Raw genomic sequence first — 22,362 nt, 5'->3', positions numbered from 1 at the left:
AAAGACGGGAGAGGAATAATAACCTAAAAATTGGCTGAAAGGGCAGAAAGCTTGATCAAGTGTCTGCAGTGAGGCAATTGAACGAGTGGTGCAAGCTCCAGAAGTTGCTATCTCTGCTGGGAGACAAGACGAGACTTGATTGAATTCAGCGAAGCGCACAGAATCTAGAACAAAAGATGGAAGGAAAGGGGGTGAGACGGACATCAAACGGGCTACTTGCCAAGGCCGCGAAAGGCCAATAGGGTGGCATGGGAAGCCAGAACAAGCAATGCGAGGGTGCAGAAATGGGGAATGAGACAGGGGGACGATGCGAGAAATTAGAATGTACGGAGTAAAAGGGAAACAGAGATACGATGGTGACGAGAGATGACGATGTGACCTCGGGCAGATTGATAATGACAGCTGGAGGTCATTTCTTGGCCCTCGAAACTCAAAGGGCCGATGTACAACGTATTTATTGGCGATGTTCCCAGATGCCAAGATAATTATCTCGCTTCGCAACAGCCTTACGGCGAACTTGTTCCTTTATTTGGTTGTTTCAACCCTCCCATCGGCGCAAACCAAGTAAACAAAACGCCCAGACTGAGCAGCTGTCTGCATCGAGGTGCACCGCAAATAGCACGTAACCGAGATATGGCTGGACCGTTCGGATTTTAATCCTGTATTTGTGCCGGTTTCCGTGTGCCCCCTCTGTGCACATTTGCCCTCGTCGCCGTTGTTCGACCCTGCACGGGCCAGTGCTGCCAATCAATCAGGTGTGATCGTAGGCGGAGTGAGTGACGGAGAACCCCGTTTGAGAATAAAGCAATTGACTAGTGAACGGAGGCACGACGGACGTGGTTCAATGACAAAAGGACGACGGAAGTACAGAAGCAGATAATGGAAAGAAAATGACGAACGCGACGATGGTGCCTGGCAGTGAATAGTGAATCTAGGCACAGGAAACCTGTGGTGTGTTGGCAAGCTGTGGTTGGCAGCACCGAGACGACAACAGACTACCTGGAGCTTTGTTGCTTCTGAGGTGACGCAGGGCCACATAATACTCCGATGTATGCCAAGTGCAAATAACTCGCGACGATAGTCTCACAAAATGAAGAGGTTCGAGGACATTGCCTCGGAGTGAGTATCTACCGAGTTCAGTGTCCACCAGTGCTTCCTTCCACTAGAGCCCGTTCTCGTCGATACGGTCCCACCTTCCCGTGATAGGTTGTTGAGCTCCTGGGCCACTTTGTCTCCTTCCTAAAGTTGTTTTTCTCGTTTTGTCTGTCTCCATTTTCTAATCTGTTTACGACGTACGCTGCGCACCTCCCCTTTTCACTCTCCTTCCCGCTTGGTCAAGGGTGATTCCAGGTGAGGAACAGCCTACCAAAACGGCCCCACCAATAGTCTGCCCCAACACCCCCCCGAGAAGTGATCTAAAAATGCATGTGCACCCCTGGCTCCTTCCTCAGATAGCCTTCCCCACTACCGAAAGTGCCCCATACGAGGCAAGCATTGCGTGGCCTATTCTTTTGCGAGTTTTGCCCCAGATCCCGAGACAGGGTTCCGCGTCTTAGCCAGCCAGCACCAGCAAAAATAGAGGGCTCGAAAGGCCCCTAAGATAAAGTCGTCGCAACCGCATTCCCGCCTCTGCCCTCTTTGCGCCCTTTCTTGGCATTCCCACGCGACATCAACCGACTGTTGCGGCTTAGATACACAAGATACGGAAGACAGAGGGAAAGAGCGAACAACCAAACCCAAGAGACAAGGCAAGAGCACCCCGGGCCGATACAAGAAGAAGGACCACGGGCACCTTTTTCTACACCCGGAACCTATCCGACACCAACAGCAACGCCACGCCATCGACAACGACTTCCACCAGCAGCCGCCACAGCGCACGGCGGACCGCGGGTCCCCCGCCAACACCCCATGAGCGACTCCAGCTCGCCGCCGCCGCCGCCGACCGCTGCCGCAGCCCCGCCCGGTGCCGAGGGTGCGGCTGGAGCAGTGGTGTCCGAGTCTCCGGCGACGACGGGGGCAGCCAACGTGGCCGGCAGGGGGACGGAACCTGCAGTCACAGCAGCGGCGTCTGCGTTAACAATAGACCCGTCTTTGCCACCAGCGCGAAGGCCTGATGGGCCTCCGGCTCCAGCTGCTGCAGGCTTGAGATCCTCGTCACCGACATCTTTGCGAGGAAGCCTACGAGACCGTGGACAAGAAGAGGACCTTGATCACGATCGACGAAGCCAGCGAAGCTCGGAACGTCAACGACAGCCACAACATACATCTCCCGCCTCCTCCACGGCGACACCGCCGCGCCGACGCTCCTTCTTCTCCCGCTTCTCCCTCCCGTTCCATGCGCCCGCCCGCACCATCGCCGACTTCCACATCCGTCCTGCCGAGCCGCATCGCAAGTATGGCGCCGGCGATCATGTCCTAGGCGCAGTCGTACTGGCTGTCGTCAAGCCAGTTCGCATCACCCACTTGACCGTGTCGCTGCGTGGCCTCGTGCGTGTCTTCAAGGACCCCAACTCGGCTGCCACGGCAACGTTGCCCAACGATACCGCCACCGACTCCTCGTCCTCGTCGCGTCTACTGGCATCGAAATCCTCCTCCTCCTCTTCGTCCTCCTCCTACCTGGGCAACGGCCATGCCCTTCTCTTCCGCGATGAGATGGTCCTGAGTGGCACCGGCCGGTTAGAGCCCGGCAACTACGAGTTCGAGTTCGACCTCATCTTTCCCTCGCGCCGGCTGCCTAGTAGTATCGATGTGAGTCTCGCGTCATTGGCTTTCGTCCACTACGGTGTCGATATCTAACTAACTGTGTCGTTTCTGCTTCTAGTTTGAGCGTGGCTCCATATGCTATGTCATTACCGCTACCCTGACTCGTCCGACCACGGTTGCACCCACCCAGTCTTGTGATCGGAGGGTCTATCTCGTTGACCCAGTCGACATCGGCACAGTACCGAAGCCACGGCCGCGCACAATCTCCCTCGAGCCCATATCCAAGCGGTCCAAGAAACGCAAAATCGTTGTTGTGACCCAACCGCCGCCAGGAAGCGGTCCCACATCAGTCATACCAGCAGGCTCAGCCGGCGCTCCAGGCGCCATGTCCACAATTTCCTTTGCGTCGGGCAGCGGCAGCACCGACCGGCACGATACTGCTGCGCTTTCTGACCGTGGGTCGGCGCGAGATAGTACCCACGGAACTATACAAACCGAAGACAACGAGCATGACGGCTACGCTGAAGCCCAAAGCCGGACGTCACGAACGTCACAACCTCGAAGTCCCGCGCCAACGGACATCCGTAGCGAAGTCAGCGTTGACAGTGTGACCAGTGGAGGGAGCGAAGGCCGCAGTAGAAGCAGTGGTATTGCAGGAACAGTTGGCGGCGCAGGATCTGGCTCGGGATCTGGCTCAGGATCTGGCTCCGGAGCAGGACCTGGTTCTGGTCTAGGTTCTGGAGCCGTTTCTGGGGCTGGTGCTGGTGCTGGAAGCAACGTCATCCGCCTATCGAGTCCAGCAAGCTCACACGCTCCAGCAAGCATGGCTGGACAATCAGTGGCATCAACCACTGGAACGAACACATCCTCGTCGACCATCACAAACCCGGCCGCCGGCAGCAACAACGGAAACAGCACTTCTGGAAATGGCTACCGCTCACACCCTGTGCCCGCGTCGTCTGTTTCTACCACTACCGTGAGTGGTGTTGTCGACGACCGAACGATTACGGCCACAATCGACTTGCTCAAAGGCGGCTGCCTGCCCGGCGAGGTCGTCAGCGTGAAAGTCTCAGTGCAGCATGTGAAGCGCATCAAGAGCTTGCACGGCGTGGTTGTCACCCTTTACCGCCAGGGCCGGATCGACTCGGCACCGCCAGAATTCATGTTCCCTTCTGCGGGGACGAGCATCGCTGAAGAGGACGAAGAGCCCAGCGGCGAAGGCGCAGGCAGCAATGGCGTTCTGCTAAATAGCAACACAGACGCCGGCTCGCAGCCGCATCCCGATCTGGATGACGAGCAAGCCGAACCAAAAGGTCGGAAGCAACGGAAACAATTGGAGCGAGAGGCGAAAGAGAAAGAAAAACAGGTGAACGACCGAAAAAAAGACAAAGAACATAACCACAAGAGCAGCAAGGACAAGAAAAGTGGCGGCGGGAACGGGGCTGCCAAGCACGACAACTACTATCCCAAGTCCAAGACTGGTCTTGGCGGCCTGTCTCTTATGTCTGCGGGTACCTGCAGCGTATTTCGCAAAGATCTCTCGCAGTCCTTCAGCCCACTGATCATTGACCCACGCACTCTGCAGTCAAGCGTGACTGCATCTGTCCGTATGCCCGAGGATGCCTTTGCCACCATCAAGGGTGTTCCGGGTGACATGATCAGCTTCAAGTACCAGCTTGAGGTCATTGTCGACTTGGGAGGAAAGTTGGCTGGCCTGCTACAGTCTGGCGTCGGCCCTACCGGCCCCAATTTGGTCAGCAACAGCAGCAACCCTTATGATGGCAAGCCCATGCTGGCGCCTACATCGGCTCTCTGGAGCGGCGGCAGCAACATGATCGATACGGACCAGCTACGGCGACAAAAGGGCGTGATCTTTGTTGCCTTTGAGGTCGTCGTCGGTACGACAGATACGAGCCGGCAACGCGGCCGTGGCCTTAAAGGAACCGCACTGTCTCTGGATGTCCAGCAGCAGCCAGACCCACAGCAAATCCTTTTGCAGCAGCAACAACAGCCATTACCATATGTCTCACACCACCCACCTGACTGGTACCCAGAAGACCGTAAAGGTCCATACCAGCAGCCTCAGCAACCTCCATACCCGAGCTGGCCGGCGAACGGGACAGCATCAGGTGGTACCTCTGCAGGGCCATCAACTGCGCCACCAGGCCCTCCTAACGAACCTTACTATGAGCAGCAGCATTATCCGCATTACCAGTACCACCAACAGCACGACTACAACAACAGCAACTACCACAATCATCCTCGCCATGGGCACAACTATGACTACTATGACGAACCAGGCTCGCCGTCTGCTACTGCACCGCCCCGCCCTCCGTATATCGATCCCGGGCAATCGTCACAAGCACCGCAATACGTGCCGACGGCTGAGATGCTTGCTGCTGAGCGTGACCCCAACATATCAGAGAAGGAACGAGTCCGCCGTGCCGAGCAGCGGCTCCTGCCCAGCCATCCTGGTGAGGCTCCAGGATCATCAGCGCCAGTAGACAATGGAGAGGGCAGCAGAAGTGCCGGCCGCCATGCACCGTCCGTGCCCACGGCCCCAACGCTCGATGAGTTGACCACATACGGTCCATTTGCGCCCCCGTTCGACGCCGACTCCCGCCCTGGTCCGGCACAGCCACCAACCGAGGACAAGCAAGAGCTAGAGCGGCGGCGGTTGCTGGCCGAAGCCAGTGCACCTCCTTCTTTCCCAGAAGACTACGAGGACGTCAGATCGAGCAGCAACAACAGCCGTGTCGGCAGGACGACAAGAATGTACGCGGCTGGTCCAAGCAGCAGTGCCGGTGCCCGGGTGCCAAGCTTCAACGGAGCTCGTGCCACAGCCGCTGACCCATCGGCGCCGTCGGCGCCATCTGCACCAGTTATCGAAGAGGAAGATGGCCATTATCAGCAGTACGATCACAGTCCTGCTTACTTACATCTTCGTCCCGCAAGCGGCTCGTCGTCGTTTCCTTCTGCGCCGCCAGTTGCTGGGCCTTCAGCCCCGCCTGTGTCTTCTGCAATGGCACCATCTGCACCTCCTGCCGATGCTCTTCTGGGTGATGATATTGTGAGCCCTAGTGCTGTGGATGATGCTCCCAGCGCCCCTCTTGCCGAGGATGTTGATGCTCCAGCAGAGGGTACCACGGATGAAGAACGCTATGGCCGGCACTATACATACGGGCCCGGGAGTGGTCCAGAAGCCGTCCATGGAACTAGCGGTGGAAACGAACATGCAGAGCCGTTGCCACGGTATGAACGGTGAACCGGGAACGTTTCGAAGAGAGAATATAATAACCTCTGCAAAGATCTTGGAATTGGGGTGTGGCAATTTTAAGCCACATTGGAGAAAACATAGGGGGAAGTATATACACATTGTACGATTCATAGATACCATTTACACAAATCATCTTACTTTGATATACGAGAAACGAGGGCTTGGACAAGACATTTGTACCAGACATAAATGACAATGATATGAAGCAGATCACAAAGAACGTTGGAAAACCAATAAGTCTTGAAACCCAGGAAGCCTATTCGGTGCGTCCTTCTTCGCCTTCATTTCCTGTCAATCCTATGGAGGTGGCCCGTTACAGTCGCACCAAGAAAAAACCTAGATGGAATAAAAATGAGGAGCGCCCAGTACCGCAGCTCGTCTGTTCTTAGCAAACGAGGAGCGAAAAGTGCAGATATTGTGTCTCAGAATAATTGAAAAAGAAAAGCAAACACAATCTGATTTTTGTTTCCCCTGGAGGTGGATCGTGCATGCCATTTGCCGATTCTCAACACCTCCAACAACTTGAGAGCCAATCACACAAAATATGAATTGTCTCCTTTCCCGGCCAGAGCAAAAAGGGTCAAGAGTTGGACTGGTAAAACGCCTTTCCTTCCTCCCAATTCGCCTGCCTTCCCAATGCATCAAAGTCGAACATTAAGCAATGAGATGGAAATCGTAAGGGAGAAATAACCGTAACATGGTACAAGTGATAGAACAGAACCAACTGAAGAATAAATGAATAAATAACCGTCCCGGCGCAAGACGCAGTAAATAAAAGAGTCGTTAGGAAGTTTGAAGGAAATGCAACGCAGAAACGAAAGTGGAGATGGCGCAAATTTGAATAATAAAAAGATGGATGTCGCCCTGGATATAGAAAAGGCGAATGCACTACTGAGCGGTGCGAGTCAAAGACAAAGGCCAACAAAACGGGACAACGAAATACACAATGCAATCTCGTAACATGACTGCAACGGTCGGTATCTATTGGTCCCGGTTTGTTGCGCCAGGCGGGGAGACCTCCCGTCCTCCCACAAATGTGCCGAATAATCTGTCATAGCGTCGACGATTGAGATTGTTCTTAGTCGATAAAGGCACATCCGAACGAGTGAAACACGGCTAGGCAGAGGTCCCAGGGAAGGGCCAATCCGCTGCTCTAGGCGCACTCGGTCACGGTAGGCAGGAGCTTGCGGACAAAATGCGGCATGGCATTGCGCGTCTGGTCTGCAAGGCTCGGCTTGCCGCTGCTTCGGGGGGAGGAAGACGACACGTTTGCAGTTGACACGACGGTCGTGGCCGATGCTGAGGTCGTCGTAACGGGCGGCGTGAACGTCACCAGGCGAGCCGGCGAGGACTTGGACGGCGTCGACGGCGACAGCTTGGCGCGAAGCTTCGAGGGTGTCTTTGTCGGAGACGGCGAGGCCGGCGTCTTAGACGAGGACGACGGCCGCGCGGGGGGAGAGTAAGGAGACGGGCCTGCAGTGGGTCGAGACAACGAGATTTTGTTGGTTGCCGTCTGCAGGCGCTGGTCCACAGGCCCGTCTAATCGTCAATCGATGCCGTGCTGTTTCTTGAGCCGAGCTAAATTCTCCTTGCGGGCCTCGAGGTCCTCTTTTGACTTGGCCACCTTGTCGGGCTGGTGGTAGAGGACGACAAGGTAACGGTTTTGGAAGTTGAAGCCGTTTAGCTTGTCGCAAGCCTGCTTTGCGTCCATGACGTCTTCATAGACGACAAAGGCAGTGCCCTTTGTGTTGTTGGCAATGCCCTGACGCACTTGGCTGGGATGTGTTAGATGTTGTCCGAAGGAGGGAGGGGAAAGAACAGGAAAACCTGGTAATGGATCACGTACCGAATGGCGCCAAACTTGCCAAAGAGCTCAAAGAGCTCCTCGGGAGTAACGTTGTAGCTAGAAGGGCGGTTAGCGAGAAGGTCCAGCCACAGATTCGTCGTCGCATGCGCAGCAAGAGGATAGACGACATACCTTAGATTCTTTACGAATAAAGCTCTGTTCGAGAGAAACGCCATGACGTGGTTAGCACGAAGATCGACAACCAAAAAGTGTGACCATGATGAGAAACGGCGCGGGGGCCTAAACGCAGATGCCAGGCTAACAAAACAGAGACAGTATCGCTCGACCGAGGCGTGCAATAGACAAAAGAACGGATGCGGTCTTGATGTTCGACGGCAGACGGATGGATTTTGATACGGGTCAGGCAGCATCTTACAAGCCGAATGCGAGGCTTGTGACGGACTGTGATGACGAAGCCCCGGATAGGAAACAAAACACGAAAGGGCCGCAAAGGTACACAGGCGTTCAAATGACCAAGAACACTTACCGGTTAACCTCCGGGGCAAGTTTGCCTGCGCGACTCATATCTTGATGGCCGGTTGCTGCAATTCACGATATTGAATTCGGAAAGGATCACGAAAACTCGTTCTTGTCGGCGGTGGTGGGTAGGGGGACGGGGGCGTGCGGCGCGGATGACCGGTCGTTGGGCGCGATAAAAGACAAATGCTTTGGACGATGCAAAACAAGATCGTGTTGAAATCCGAAATCAAAGTCGAGGTGTCGAAGCGATTCTCAAGCCGACGTGGTAGGGATTGTTGAGGGAAGGGATGAGCGACGAACAGCGGAGTTGGGCACGGGAAGACTGATTGCAAGCTGTGGAAAAGACGAAGAACAAGCAAGGTTTTTGCGGCTCGTGGGCATCAGACGAGATTTAGGGAAAGAGCCACTGGAGGGGGCGCACAGTGAGCACAGTGCACCAACTTATCTTTGCACAAAATTGAAGTGTGGATGTGGCTCAGAGGCGTTTCCAGTTCAGAATGCGCAAAAGTTGGAAAATGCTGGCAGGAAAAGGCGAAAAGGCGACACGAGTCGCACTGTGCTAGTTGAGCTCGAACGCCTGTCTCTCCTTAACGCGCACTGTCTCCAGCTCTCCCACGTGATTAACTCGGCCAATCAGACCGCGTCATGCGCTGCTACTCAAGCGGAGTTAGTTTCTGACTGGCCTAGGGCAGCAGTTTATCTGCAGCGCAGGAGCGTTCCTTCGGTCGGCTTCGGTGGATACGGCGCTCTTCGCCCCCGCAAAGTCGACGAGACAAGCCTCGACGGCCTTGACCACGTCGCTGAACTCGGCCTTAGTGCCGCGGATTACAGGCGGCGACAGCGCTGGAGCGATAACTCCGACCGACGACTCTGGGCTTGAAATGGCGAAACCACACCAGGCCTTATGAATCACTGAATGTTGCTGTCGCGTTCATGTCAGGCCCACTAGACGCACCAAACAAAACTCCCCCGACGTGCTGGACCAACCAAACACGGCAATGCTAGGAAATCATTGGACATTAACGGGCATAACAGGTCCCCAGCCTCCCGAAGCCCTGGCGGTTGTTTCACGCCTCTTGGCCGCCCTAGCGACCCCTTCTGGCACTCTTCCCCTGTAACCTCGCCTGTAACCTAGGGCAATGGCTCAGAGAGGGCCAATGGGTGGATGAATGGAAGTGCTATCCAAGAAATCAAGCCAAGCCTTTCTTGCCTCCGACCGCCTTCACAACCTCATGCTGTCTTTGACCCTGGATTCTTCGACCACATCGACAACCTCGACCACCGCAACAACAGCCAACCGCGACCAGCAAAACAGCACCGTGACTCCGACTGCGTCAAGAAAGCATTCGAGTCGTCATTGGCTGCGCTGTTTTTTCTATTTTCAACCGAGACCGACGCTCGCATCGCGTCCAATATACTTCCTCACGTCCCCATCCTGTGAATCTCTCGATCAAAGTCGCTGGGATGCCGTCGGTGGCTCAGGAAGGCCCCGAGGCTGACGGCCGGAACAACAGCGGTACTGCACATGGCATCTCCGTCCTCGCTAAGAAACGGCGGTGGGATGACAGCTGCAGGGCCAGCGGCGGCAGTGTCGGCGGCGGAAACGACGTCGTCACCATCTTCGTGCACGGTACCGACCACGACCGCGTGGATCAACGCAACACACCTACCGCAGGAACGACAGCTACCTACACTCGCAACCACTCGTCCCCTTCACAACGAAAGATTATCCCTCTCGGAAGCAAAAGGCTTTGCTTGAGCAACAGCAGTGTCGACGACGGCCGGCCATTGTCAATATCATCACCTGCGAGAGCCGGCCGTGAATCGCCGTTGTCACACCACCATACCCTCCCTGCGCAGTCGACAACAGCGCCGTGCCACATCTGCCACCGTAGGCCGCGGCGGAAGGTCGACTTGGACTCGCTCGCCAACTGCGAGGGCTGTGGCCAGAGAACGTGTTTCGTGTGTCTCCGAGAATGTCTCAGTTGGACGGAGAACGAAACCCCGACAGAGTCGACGCCTCCATCCCAAAAACTGCTACAGCCTTGGTCTACAACCAGCCATGGCCATCGCCGGATGGTCTGCAGTCGGTGCTGCGTGGAACGCGGCGAGGATGGCGACGTGGTTTGCCTCGGCTGCGTGGCTGTGGCCGGAGAATAAATGACGATTTTGCGAATGGCATCGCAAAGCATCGAAGGGGAAGGGGACAATGTAACAAGAGGCACTAATGGCTAATGGAAGCCTCTTGTCTTTTGCCTGGGCCATTCATTTCCACCACAATGATTCGTGTGCCTAGGGTTTCTCACTATTTTCATATTTTTTACGCGGGTCAAAAACGGCGTTGCAAGCACATTAGGGCATTGATGGAGTACGGCTGCTTCTGGTTGTTTTTAATGTCATGACCATTCATGCCTGCCAGCTAGCCTTGTTTTTATTATCTTTAATTGGTGCGGCATGGTATCTATTTGCTTCGTTTGTTTCTTCCGCGGCACACGCATAAGTCACGATATCCAGGGCTCACTGAAAGGGGTCGCAGGCTTTGCTTCCAATGTATATATCGCTTAACATAGGGCACCATCCCTCTCAATGCATTTTGGTTTATTCAAAATAGCATTAGCAGCACGCATCCTACATTCTGCCACACCGCGAACGGATTGCTTTTTGTAGTGTTACCCATCACCAGATCAGTATAAAACCGGTGATTTGATAGTCTTCTTTCTCAGTCACAAAGTTAATGTTAAAACGCAAAAATAGACTCCGTAATGATTCTATACTCATACATATTCTACGCGGATATAAAAAAATAGACACACACGAAACAAGGGCAAAGAATGGCAGAATGTAATGGTATCCACAACTCCCCATACGTTTCCCTTCTTTAGTTGTACTGCATGTATGATGCCGTCGAGTTGAACTTGAGGTTCGCCTTGATGACCTTGTCCACCGCACTCAAAAAGTCCTTCTCTGATGCAACCTTCCGTCGGGCACGGATGGCAAACATACCAGCCTCCGTGCACACACTGCGCAGCTCAGCACCCGTCGCATTGGGGCACAACCGCGAAATCAGCTCCCACCGGATGTCCCGCTCCACCGACATGCTCTTGGCGTGAATCCGCAGGATGTTGGCGCGGCCCTCGAGGTCGGGCAGAGAGAACTCAATCTTGCGGTCGATACGGCCCGGACGCATCAGCGCAGGGTCCAGTGTGGATGGACGGTTCGTCGCGAACATGACCTTGATGTTGCCACGTGCATCGAAACCGTCCAGCTGCGTAATCAGCTCCAGCATCGTGCGCTGCACCTCGTTGTCACCACCTGCACCGTCATCGAAACGGGCACCGCCGATGGCGTCGATTTCGTCAAAGAAGATAATGCAGGCCTTCTTTGTCCGTGCCATCTCAAACAGCTCACGCACCATGCGCGCGCCTTCGCCAACGTACTTCTGCACAAGCTCACTGCCAATGACGCGGATGAATGTGGCATCCGTACGGTTGGCCACAGCACGCGCACAAAGTGTCTTGCCTGTACCGGGCGGGCCGTACAGCAGTGCACCCTTGGGCGGGTCAATACCCAGATCGACGAACCGCTCGGGCGACAGCAGCGGCATCTCGACGACCTCGCGCAGTTTCTCGACCTGCTCCTTGCAGCCACCGACATCACCGTAGGTCACATCGGGCTTCTCCTCGACCGTCATCATGGTCACGCTGGCGTCGATCTTGGGTGGCAATGGCAGCAGGATCTGGTACTTGTTGCGGTCGACACCGACGCGCATGCCCTCCTCAATGTCGGTGGGGGCAACACGCTCGCCGAGCTGAACGACAAACTTGGCGATCTGCTTGACGTTGATCACGTACTTGCTCTTGGAGTCGTCGAGCTCATCCGCAATAATCTTCGTGCAGCGGGCCACCTGGAGCGGCTGCTCTTCAGACATGCGTTGCCGGTCTGCGGCGACATCCCACAGATGTGGCGGGGCAAGACCCGTGTCAGACTCTTTGACGCCAATCTTCTCGTCCACACTCTGCTGCTTCTCCTTTATTTGCTGCTCGAGCTTCTTGAGTGCCGCGCCATAAGGGGCGGCTCCGTAGGTCTTGAGGACCTGGATATCCCTAGACAAGCCACGCGTTAGCATCTGCTACCTCCAACCCTTCCCGACGATTCTATATTCTGCTTCTTTTTGTGTAGATTAGCTGCGGGACTTACTCATCTGTCAACGGTGCAATCTTCTTCTCCTCGATCTCGTCGTCCGCAAACTTCTTCTGGTATTTCTCCCAGTCCCTGCCGGTTGCGGAAGGCTGAACGTGGTATTAGCGGGTCTGTACAAGGCGTATGCAAAGCTAATCGGGTCGTCAGAGAGCAGACTCACCATCTTGGCGGATGCGCAATGGCGATACTCGTTGCAGGAGGGAAGGTGTGTTGAGTGTTCACGGTGCGCTGAGCTTCAGTAAACAAAGTCGTTTCGATGGATTTTCGTCTTTGAAAACAACAGTGTCGGTTTCCAGCGGATCGATGGCCAGGTCGTCAAGAAGTGTTGGGGCGTTCTGGTGGTAAATTGGTATTGGTAATGATGAAGTTTGGCGAACGTGCTCCAAGGAAGCCAAACGCGGAAAGCAGCGAGTTGAGGCGTTGCCAGCGGCGATTCGCTCTTGCTCAAACAGCGTAATCCGTGCCTGCCTTGGGGAGCTCTGCCGCCCGTTTCCAGTAGAATCCGCAACTACGCGGCATTGGCGCTAGTCCTAATTTACCATTAGCGCACCACCCCTGAACAGTAAGTATGCAATTAGGCGATAACTGCCGTTAACCCCCCTTAGGACACCACAAGTTTTTTTGTGCCTTTCGCGCCCCACCAAACGGTGAATGAGGGAAGCTTGGAGAAGCAGAGAAAAGCTTCGAGGCACCAGCGTTTACAAAGCGACGACAACCCTTAACTCGCTGCCACCATTCACGTTTCGCATTTCCACGACTTTTACCTTCTACAACGGTATCTTCGCATTCGACATAAACTACTGCATCCTGCAACGCACACACCCGTCGCATATAAACCATGGCAGCAGTGGCTCCGTCGGGCGGAGGCCCATCAAACGCTGCTTTTCGCGTGAGTCTGGCCCCTTTTCGACAATCGGCCCCGGCGCAATCCCAGATACCATTCTGGTGTGCACAACACGTCTAGTAGCTGTCCGCTAACCTATATGTATAGGACAAGGAGAAGCCGCTGGCTGTGCGCTCGGCCAACATCGTCGCCGCACGAGGTATGTCGTCCCCGCGACAGGTTGCCCCTATTTGACGTTCGCGGCAGTTACCTTGACCGAGCAGGATCAATGCTGACCTGATGTTTCTTCCTCCCACGATTTAGCTGTCGCCGATGCTATCCGTACCTCCCTCGGCCCTCGCGGCATGGACAAGATGATTCGCAGCGGCAAGGGCGAAACCATCATCACCAACGACGGCAGCACCATGCTCAAGAGCATGGCCGTACTGCACCCCACCGCGAAGATGCTGGTCCAGCTGTCGCACGCACAGGATGTGGAGGCTGGTGACGGCACGACGTCCGTTGTGGTTATCTGCGGCAGCCTGCTCGGCGCCGCCGACCGCCTGCTGTCCAAGGGCATCCACCCCTCTGTCATCTCCGAGTCTTTCCAGCGCGCGGCCGCGGCCGCTGTCAAGATCCTGCACGGCATGTCGCAGCCCGTGGCCCTGACCGACACATCTGCGCTGCTGCAGGCCGCCAACACGTCGCTGTCGTCGAAGATTGTGTCCCAGTACGCCAACTTGCTCGGTCCCATGGCCGTCAACGCCGTCACCAAGACGATCGACCTTAAGACGGCCGACAACGTTGACCTGCGCAACATCCGTGTCGTCAAGAAGGTCGGCGGCACAATTGAGGACAGCGAACTGGTCGATGGCCTCGTCCTGACGCAGCCCGTGCTCAAGAACGCCGGCGGCCCCACCCGCATCGAGAAGGCCAAGATTGCCCTGGTTCAATTCCAGCTGTCGCCCCCCAAGCCAGATGCAAGTCCCTCTCATACTCTTGCCAGACCTTGGCCCATCGCATTTATGGAACCTTTTGCTAACAGAGTAGATGGAAAACACAATCGCAGTCAACGACTACCGCCAGATGGACAAGATCGTCAAGGAGGAGCGCTTGTACCTACTGAATATGGTCAAGAAGATCAAGAAGGCCAAGTGCAACGTCCTTTTGATCCAGAAGTCCATTTTGCGTGACGCTGTTAACGAGCTCTCCCTGCACTTCCTGGCCAAGCTTGGCATCCTTGCCATCAAGGACATTGAGCGCGACGAGGTCGAGTTTATCTGCAAGTCTACCGGCTGCAAGCCCATTGCCGACATCGACTCGTTCGCTGAGGACAAGCTGGGCAGCGCCGACCTGGTTGAGGAGGTCACGTCGTCAGGCTCGCGTCTCGTCAAGATCACCGGCACGGCCAATAGCTTGGTGTCGGGCTCGTCGTCGTCCTCTGCGTCGGCCAGCGGTTCGGCTGCTGCCGCCGCTGGCATCACAGGCCGCACCGTGTCGGTTGTGGTGCGTGGTGCCAACAGCCTCATTCTCGACGAGGCGGAGCGGTCTCTGCACGACGCTCTGTGCGTGGTGCGGTGCCTGGTCAAGAAGAAGGCGCTGATTGCCGGTGGTGGGGCACCGGAGATTGAAATTGCCGCCCAGCTGAGCAAACAAGCGCGTGCGCTGACGGGCACGGAGGCCATCTGCTGGAAGGCGTTTGCAGAGTCGCTTGAGGTGATTCCGACGACGCTGGCAGAGAACGCCGGCCTGAACCCTATCAAGGTTGTCACCGACCTGCGGCACCGTCACGAGAAGGGCGAGGTGAACGCGGGTGTCAGCATCAAGTCGGGCGGTGTCAACACCAACATTGCCAAGGAGAACGTTCTGCAGCCCTTGTTGGTGAGCACGAGCTCGATTGAGCTGGCGGCCGAGACTGTCAAGATGATTCTGCGGATAGACGACATTGCCCTGAGCAGATAAGGGATGGCTGTACAATATAGTTGGAACGAAGAAAAGAAAAAAGACCGGGCAGTGAGGTTAAAAAATATAGACCACGTCATGCACGAAGACTACAAACAAAATATTCATGAAATAATACGGTTTTGTACAATGGTTATCAAACATTAAAATAAAACCACATCTGCTACAATTTTGTTGAGTGACGGTCAATTTTGCAGGGCGCATTTGATCGTTGGGAACGTATATATATTCAGACATCTAGATATACAGAATGGCTCGAGGATAAGGCTTTTGTACAGAAATTCGTAGGAGGTATATGAAAGAAGAAAGGTCGTAACGAGTAGGCATATTGCCACGATCAGCTTGGGTACCGAACCCAGTTCTTGCGGCCAACCTAGATAGAGCGTTAGTGGTGACATATTGGTATGAAAGATGACAAGGCGAAAGAGACAAAGAGACAAAAACAAAAAAACTGAGGTGCAACCTACCCGCTTCCACTCGCGGATGAGCTTGGGCATGTTCAGCATGGCGTTTCTCCGCTCGTCCATCTTGGCGATCATGCGACGCTCAAAGATGTGGCCCTTGACCGACTGGCCAACACCAGTACCCTTGACCCGCAGACCGAACTCGACCCGCTTCCGCAGCTTGGTCTCCGGGTTCTTCTCCGACTCCGGCATCAGCTCCGCCACACCATGATCGCGCGCCATCTTGATAAGGTCTGCCTGCCGCCGCAAGGAGTAGACGGGGTCATGCCACTGGCCCGTCACAGGGTGTTTGGTCGCCTTGAAGGGGTTCGGTGTCTCCTGCTGGTAGCCGGTAGGATTCGCTCCTGCGCCCTGGATTGCCGCCGGAGGGTACCGGGCCAGGAACCGCAGCAGACGCGGCGGGAGCGTCTTGGCCAGCTGGATGTATTGTGCCGGTGATTGTGACGCCATGTTTGCGGGTGCCGTCGTCGATTGTCGTCGTTCCACACGTGAGGTCGAAGCAGTCCAAAAATTGGTGGTGTTCAGAGCTTGAGAAAAGTCCATTGGAGGTGGGCCCAACCGGCAAACAACACGTGATCATACGTCCCTTGACTGCAGACAGCGGAGCTGAATGTGTCTCACATTATTGGCCAGATAGATGTTAATAAGTGGGTCTATGTATGGAACCGACGCCACAGCTCTTTCGTTAGAACAGCATCCTACAAACGAACAACTCCGAACAACATTTCAATTTTCAGTCGACATACTCCAACAATACGCTTACATCATATTCTTGCCAACCGCGACGCCTGCGAACCACTATTTGCTACCATGGGGATCGACACGTTTGTTCTCCCGAAGCTCAAGCTCACGAACCTCTCGAAAGCAGAGCGAGAAGCACAGCGCGAACAAAAAAAGAAACAAGAAGAGCAGCGCGAAGCCGAGGAGCTACGGGCAAAAAAGGAGCGCGAGGCGCGAAAGGCTGCTGAAGTCCGGGAAGCATTACGGCGAGGCGATTTTGACCGAAAATCGAAGAAGCACACACGGGAAGACGATGGCGACCTCCGGCGCTCTGCCGTGGAGCAGGAACAGTACGACCAGCTGCGGCTGAAGCACTACGGACCTGACAGAACAAAAAGCACATTCGTACCGAGGAACAAGCGGCGGCGGCGCGTAAATGAGTTTAACTTTGGCTGGGACGATTCGGAAGACACGCGCACAGCACAGCATCTGGCGGACGACGAAGCCGAGCTGGCGCGTCGCAAACCATTTGAGGCCCGCCTGACGACGACAAACAGCTTCCACATGTTTTCGCAGGAACCAGAATGGGAGCTTCAGGAGATGATGAAGGCGGACGCCGTCGAGAAGGCCGACCCGGTCCACGGCAAGGAGCGCGCCCGGGCCATCATGGACGCTTACTACCAAGGGCTCGAGCAGCGCGACAAGCCCCTGCATAAAATGAAGCACTGGTCTGAAAAGCCGCTGAGTGAGATGCGCGAGCGCGACTGGCGCATCTTCAAGGAGGACTTCAGCATCTCGACCAAGGGCGGCTCGATTCCGGACCCCATGCGGAAGTGGCGCGAATCGGCGCTTCCCTCCCGGCTGCTGGATGTTGTTGAGAGCGTTGGGTATCATGAGCCGTCTCCTATCCAGCGTGCGGCCATCCCGATTGCCCTGCAAGGCCGCGATCTCATCGGTATCGCCGTGACTGGTTCCGGCAAAACCGCAGCGTTCCTCCTTCCACTGCTCGTCTACATCCAAAAGCTGCCTCCTCTCGATGATTTCTCCAAAAACGATGGTCCCTACGCGCTCATCCTGGCGCCAACGCGTGAATTGGCCCAGCAGATCGAGACCGAGGCGCACAAGTTCGCAACGCCATTCGGCTACAAAGTCGTCAGTATTGTCGGCGGCCACTCGCTGGAGGAACAGGCGTTCGCGCTCAGCAATGGTGCCGAGATTATTGTGGCCACGCCCGGCCGTCTTGTCGATTGTATCGAGCGCCGCCTGCTTGTCCTGTCGCAGTGTTGTTACGTGATCATGGACGAAGCCGACCGCATGATCGACCTCGGTTTCGAAGAGCCGCTGAACAAGATCCTGGATGCGATGCCGACGGCAAACATCAAGCCCGACACAGACGACGCCGAAGATGCCAAGGCCATGACGCGTTTCCTCGGGGAGCGGACGCGCTACCGCCAGACGATGATGTACACGGCCACGATGCCCCCGATTGTGGAGAAGATTGCCAAGCGGTACCTGCGGCGGCCGGCCATTGTTACCATTGGTAACGCCGGCGAGGCGGTCGACACGGTCGAGCAGCGCGTCGAGTTCATTGCTGGTGAAGACCGGCGCAAAGAGCGGCTCAAGGAGCTCATGCACTCGACCCAGTACAAGCCTCCCATCATTGTCTTTGTCAATATCAAGCGAAACTGCGAGATGGTGGCGCGAGACGTGCGCGCGGCCGGTCGGAACCCTGTTACCCTACATGGCAGCAAAACGCAGGAACAGCGTGAGCTGGCGCTCGAAAAGGTCCGCACCGGCCAGGCAGACGTGCTGGTGGCCACGGACTTGGCCGGTCGTGGTATCGACGTCGCGGACGTGTCGCTTGTCATCAACTTCAACATGGCAACGAGCATCGAACAGTACACGCATCGTATTGGTCGTACTGGTCGTGCCGGCAAGAGTGGTGTGGCGATTACGTTCCTGGGAAGCGAAGACAACGACGTTCTGTACGATCTCAAGCAGATGATTTCCAAGAGCTCCATTTCCAAGGTGCCGGAGGAGCTTCGGCGGAACGAGGCCGCGCAGCAGAAGCCAAACAAGGCCGGCAAAGGCGGCAACGATTTTGGCGGCGGCGGCAAGAGCAACGGCTTCCGCAACCAGTAACAGGGGGGAAAAGGGGCTTTTTGTTGGAATTGATTTAAACTTTGCATGGTCACAAGGGAGTTTTATTCTTCATCTCCGGCTTCTATTGCCGACTATTGCGACGACTAGTACACAAAGCTAACGCGAGCATGGCATAGGCGTCTTCTTACGATTTTGGCTCCGTGTAAGTACCGATAATATCGTCGTATTTTGAATAAAGAAATATAGATGAAATAACGCAGTTTAAAAACTACGTAGTCACAATTGTCGCGTAATTTCATATAAAATCTCTGGTCGCGTCAAGACGCGCCAGGAAAGTAGTTGTATTCCACGAGTCAGTATTCACTTTATCGCACGACTATCGTAATTAAAATTTTAACTACTGTCCAGATACTGAAAATTGAGTGAAAAAAGCAGCAAGAAAGGTGAGGGGAATGAGGAGGTAGAGACTTGCAGCTGTGTCTTCTTCTCCGAGGTTCAGTACGTTTACAAAGGACTGTGATCGGGTGTTGCGATGGATGCCGGATCTTGTGGTCTCGTTGGTCTGAGTCTGAGGTCGGCAGTTGTGACTTGGTTGCAACACGTGACGTAATAAGCCGCGCCAGGAGGAGATAGTGAAGACCCCAATTGGGCCATGTTCTAGACACCTCACAACCAGGTCTATCATCCCCGTTTTCTCCTGGAACCCATCGCGCCTTCCCCTGTGAGGTCTGGCCCGCCTTCCCATTTCGCCCCTTCTAAATTAGGCTACAAACCTCCCCATCACAGAGAACAATCCGGATTACAGTGTTCGTCCCGTGCCTTCCTCCTCAACGGAGGCAACTTCGTTCCCGTGCCTTTCTTCCACGTACTCAACTTCTTTCATATTTTTTGTCTTTACGATTTTTGTAGTTCGTGCGATCACGCCGAGCCTCGCCAACAAGGTCGAAACGTCCAGCTCACGAAGCCGTATTCTGAGACAGCTGCTCCTGACCCTCTTCTCCAGCCCCATCGCCCCTTTCGCCGCTCCTCGTTCGCTTCCCCTTAGCTCATTTAATATTAAGGTTGCCTTTACGGCTTCACTCGCCCACTTCAGCGTCGTTTATTTTACTTGCCTCGTCACCTTTCTCGTCTTTCTTTGTTTTCGCTCCTTCTTTTGTCATATGCGTCGTACATCCGCCTGATTCGTTTGAGCTCTGTCCAGTCCATCAGCCCCCTGTTAGCGCGATTGGGGAGCATTTCCCCCTTCCTTGTTCTACGCCGGACTACTCGACGTCACCTCGCGTTTTGCCGTCGTCTGCCTACAGTCGTTTCCTTACTCGCGCAAAACATCAAACGTCACGTCTACTTCTCTCCTGTACGATTCCTTTCTCCTCGGTTTTGTTCTCCGGCTTCGTTTCGTCCTACCGTTCCACGAATCTGCGCAGCCTCGCAGCCACTGTCTCACACCGCGCGAAGAGCGATCCAAACGTCAGCCTTATCCTGACTACATCAGCCCACTGCCATCACCAACGCCGCCTTCATCTGCGCCCCGTCAGCATCACCACATAGCCGCTCCGGCTTCTCTGCACGTCATAACTTTCCGATGGCTGCGCTAGGGCCGGCCTTTGCTGACCATCTGGCGCAGCGTGCGCCGATACCTCTCCCTGTCCCGACAAAGGTCAACGACCTGATGCTCCCTCCGCCAGCACCTCCACCACAAGGCCTTCCTCCCGTTGAAAACCGCCCGCCAGCCGATACTGCCGCCGATGGGCCGTTTACAATCCAGACCGTTGCCGCTGCGGCAGGTCTTCCTCCAGTACCGACGTCACCCGGGGGTAACGGCAATGGCGTCACGGTCGTCCAAGTGACCACGACACCATCAGCGGCATCGCCGCCACAACCTACGGCTCCAGACAGCAGTGCGGCCCAGAAGGAAGGCAGTGAGAAGGGCCCTGGCCAGTCGGACGGCTCTGGCGACTGCCGGCTCATGGGACCCTTTGCAATTTTTGTTCAACTTGGCCTGGGTGGACTGGCGCTTATGTCCCTCGTGTACAAGCGCTGGCGCGAGCGGCCGCAGCGGCCGCTGAAGATCTGGTTCTTTGACGCGTCAAAGCAGGTGTTCGGGTCCGTGCTGGTGCACATGGCCAACGTCTTCATGTCGTTGCTTACGTCGGGCCGCTTCTCTATCAAAGTGACACCTGGCGTTGTATCCACTGCGGCGATGCTCCTGCGGCGAGACGACGACAGTGGCAGCGTGCCGTACACGCCAAACCCGTGTTCCTTTTACCTCCTCAACCTCGCCATTGATGTAAGTTGTGGATTTCACGTTTATATATATATATCCTAGTTCTATGCCCCATTCGTAGCTAACCACACACCAGACGACTCTCGGCATCCCCATTCTCATCTTTCTCCTTCGCCTCGTCACAGCCCTTGTTTCGTACACACCACTGGGCCAGCCACCCGAGTCCATCCAGTCGGGTAACTACGGCCGGCCGCCCAACGCGTGGTGGTGGTTGAAACAGAGCATTCTATACTTCTGCGGCCTGTTTGGCATGAAAATCTGCGTGCTTATTATCTTCATCGTTATGCCATGGATCTCCCACGTTGGCGACTGGGCGCTGGGTTGGACGGACGGCAACGAACAGCTGCAGATCATCTTTGTCATGATGCTGTTCCCGCTCATTATGAACGCCCTGCAGTACTACATAATCGACAGCTTCATCAAGGACCAAACAACGGCGACAGATTCTGGTTCGGGCCCCGACCGTGTCGGTCTATACGACCACTTGTCGGATAGCGCCGACGATGAGGGCTCTGACACCGACGGCGGTGACTCGGATGACGACGTCTACACAGGCAGCAACACCGACAGCAGCAACAGCCTCGAAGGCGGACGGCGGCAGGCTGACGAAGTGACGTCACGCAAGCGTGCGGACAGCCTCCTGGTGCCGTCACGCAATGGTACGTCTCGGACAACCAAGTCGAGCAAAAAGGCACGTGCTGTTACGGCTACTGTTGTTTCTGATCCGGAGTATGACCCGGCAGTCGATGGCGATAGCCCGACAATAATCGGCAGCAGCTCTAGCCAACGCGCGTCGAACGCACCTATTCCCAAGGCGATGTAGCCTTTCCAGAAGCCTTCATCTCGGCTACAGTCCTTGTTCCTTGCGTTGATTTTTTCTTTTCTTTTCCCACTCTGCATGGTCAAGCGAGCTCTTGTGTTTCATTTCAATGTATATTGGTGTTTTCATTAGTCTGACGGCGTTTCGCTCACTCATTTGTCTTTTACTTTCTCTCCCTTGCCCATTGCATGCCATTTAGTAACTACATTGGAGGCATCATTCCTTCCTAGTCGGCCTCCTTAAGTCTGTTTTTTTTTCTGTCATCTTTTCTTTCCTTTGTTATAACCCTGTCACTTTTGTATATATTAATCAACGTATATACTTCCTTGGGGACCCAAAACTACAGCAGACAATATACATTTCCCTCAATTGTTCAGTGCTTGGTTTTCATAATACGGCCATCGATCTCGAAGTAAAAAGGTCGGCACATGGTGCTGCTTGTATCGTATGTTCGTGATGTCCACGGCGACTCTAACGTGCCCCTCCAAAAACCCCCACTGGAAAGTGACAAGGGGGTAAACGCTGCCGTTTGGCAAAGTCTCAAGCAGCTATCTGCGTTATCGGCTCTAGCGCAGAAAGTCCCTTGCCGCCAGCCTCTTTGCCTGTACCTCTGTGCCTAATTTACGCCTCAAAATACTTACAGCCCGGTCTCGGCCCTATGACCATCTTCACAGTTTTGC

General features: G+C 55.1%; 8 protein-coding genes across 8 annotated transcripts; 5 read left to right on the top strand and 3 right to left on the bottom strand.

Moving 5' to 3' along the window:
- Positions 1 to 1,908: 1,908 nt before the first annotated feature.
- On the top strand, positions 1,909 to 5,968 carry SPBR_04566 (pH response protein; the record flags this gene model as incomplete). Its single annotated transcript, XM_040762843.1, has 2 exons — positions 1,909 to 2,748; positions 2,894 to 5,968. 2 exons carry the CDS (start codon positions 1,909 to 1,911, stop codon positions 5,966 to 5,968), a joined length of 3,915 nt encoding a protein of 1,304 aa, XP_040615625.1.
- A 1,165-nt stretch (positions 5,969 to 7,133) lies between these two features.
- SPBR_05230 (pre-mRNA branch site protein p14) lies at positions 7,134 to 8,002 on the bottom strand (the record flags this gene model as incomplete). The annotated part of the gene is made up of 4 exons (XM_040763507.1): positions 7,134 to 7,502; positions 7,605 to 7,755; positions 7,827 to 7,883; positions 7,959 to 8,002. The coding sequence occupies 4 exons, from the start codon at positions 8,000 to 8,002 to the stop codon at positions 7,134 to 7,136; spliced, it is 621 nt and encodes a 206-aa protein (XP_040615624.1).
- A 1,768-nt stretch (positions 8,003 to 9,770) lies between these two features.
- Positions 9,771 to 10,466, top strand: SPBR_05298 (uncharacterized protein; the record flags this gene model as incomplete). Its single annotated transcript, XM_040763575.1, has 1 exon — positions 9,771 to 10,466. One exon carries the CDS (start codon positions 9,771 to 9,773, stop codon positions 10,464 to 10,466), a length of 696 nt encoding a protein of 231 aa, XP_040615623.1.
- Positions 10,467 to 11,184: 718 nt separating this feature from the next.
- On the bottom strand, positions 11,185 to 12,669 carry SPBR_04969 (26S proteasome regulatory subunit T1; the record flags this gene model as incomplete). Its single annotated transcript, XM_040763246.1, has 3 exons — positions 11,185 to 12,409; positions 12,504 to 12,595; positions 12,667 to 12,669. 3 exons carry the CDS (start codon positions 12,667 to 12,669, stop codon positions 11,185 to 11,187), a joined length of 1,320 nt encoding a protein of 439 aa, XP_040615622.1.
- Positions 12,670 to 13,344: 675 nt separating this feature from the next.
- On the top strand, positions 13,345 to 15,291 carry SPBR_04805 (T-complex protein 1 subunit delta; the record flags this gene model as incomplete). Its single annotated transcript, XM_040763082.1, has 4 exons — positions 13,345 to 13,395; positions 13,498 to 13,549; positions 13,654 to 14,313; positions 14,399 to 15,291. 4 exons carry the CDS (start codon positions 13,345 to 13,347, stop codon positions 15,289 to 15,291), a joined length of 1,656 nt encoding a protein of 551 aa, XP_040615621.1.
- A 337-nt stretch (positions 15,292 to 15,628) lies between these two features.
- Positions 15,629 to 16,205, bottom strand: SPBR_05344 (60S ribosomal protein; the record flags this gene model as incomplete). Its single annotated transcript, XM_040763621.1, has 2 exons — positions 15,629 to 15,664; positions 15,759 to 16,205. The coding sequence occupies 2 exons, from the start codon at positions 16,203 to 16,205 to the stop codon at positions 15,629 to 15,631; spliced, it is 483 nt and encodes a 160-aa protein (XP_040615620.1).
- Positions 16,206 to 16,565: 360 nt separating this feature from the next.
- SPBR_04779 (ATP-dependent RNA helicase DDX23/PRP28) lies at positions 16,566 to 18,617 on the top strand (the record flags this gene model as incomplete). The annotated part of the gene is made up of 1 exon (XM_040763056.1): positions 16,566 to 18,617. The coding sequence occupies one exon, from the start codon at positions 16,566 to 16,568 to the stop codon at positions 18,615 to 18,617; it is 2,052 nt and encodes a 683-aa protein (XP_040615619.1).
- Positions 18,618 to 20,160: 1,543 nt separating this feature from the next.
- On the top strand, positions 20,161 to 21,685 carry SPBR_04954 (uncharacterized protein; the record flags this gene model as incomplete). Its single annotated transcript, XM_040763231.1, has 2 exons — positions 20,161 to 20,865; positions 20,939 to 21,685. The coding sequence occupies 2 exons, from the start codon at positions 20,161 to 20,163 to the stop codon at positions 21,683 to 21,685; spliced, it is 1,452 nt and encodes a 483-aa protein (XP_040615618.1).
- Positions 21,686 to 22,362: the final 677 nt, after the last annotated feature.

This window comes from Sporothrix brasiliensis (assembly GCF_000820605.1).
Source record: "Sporothrix brasiliensis 5110 chromosome Unknown Cont21, whole genome shotgun sequence".
In the NCBI taxonomy this organism is placed as follows: Eukaryota; Fungi; Ascomycota; class Sordariomycetes; order Ophiostomatales; family Ophiostomataceae; genus Sporothrix; species Sporothrix brasiliensis.
This window is presented reverse-complemented; position numbering and strand designations above follow the sequence as displayed.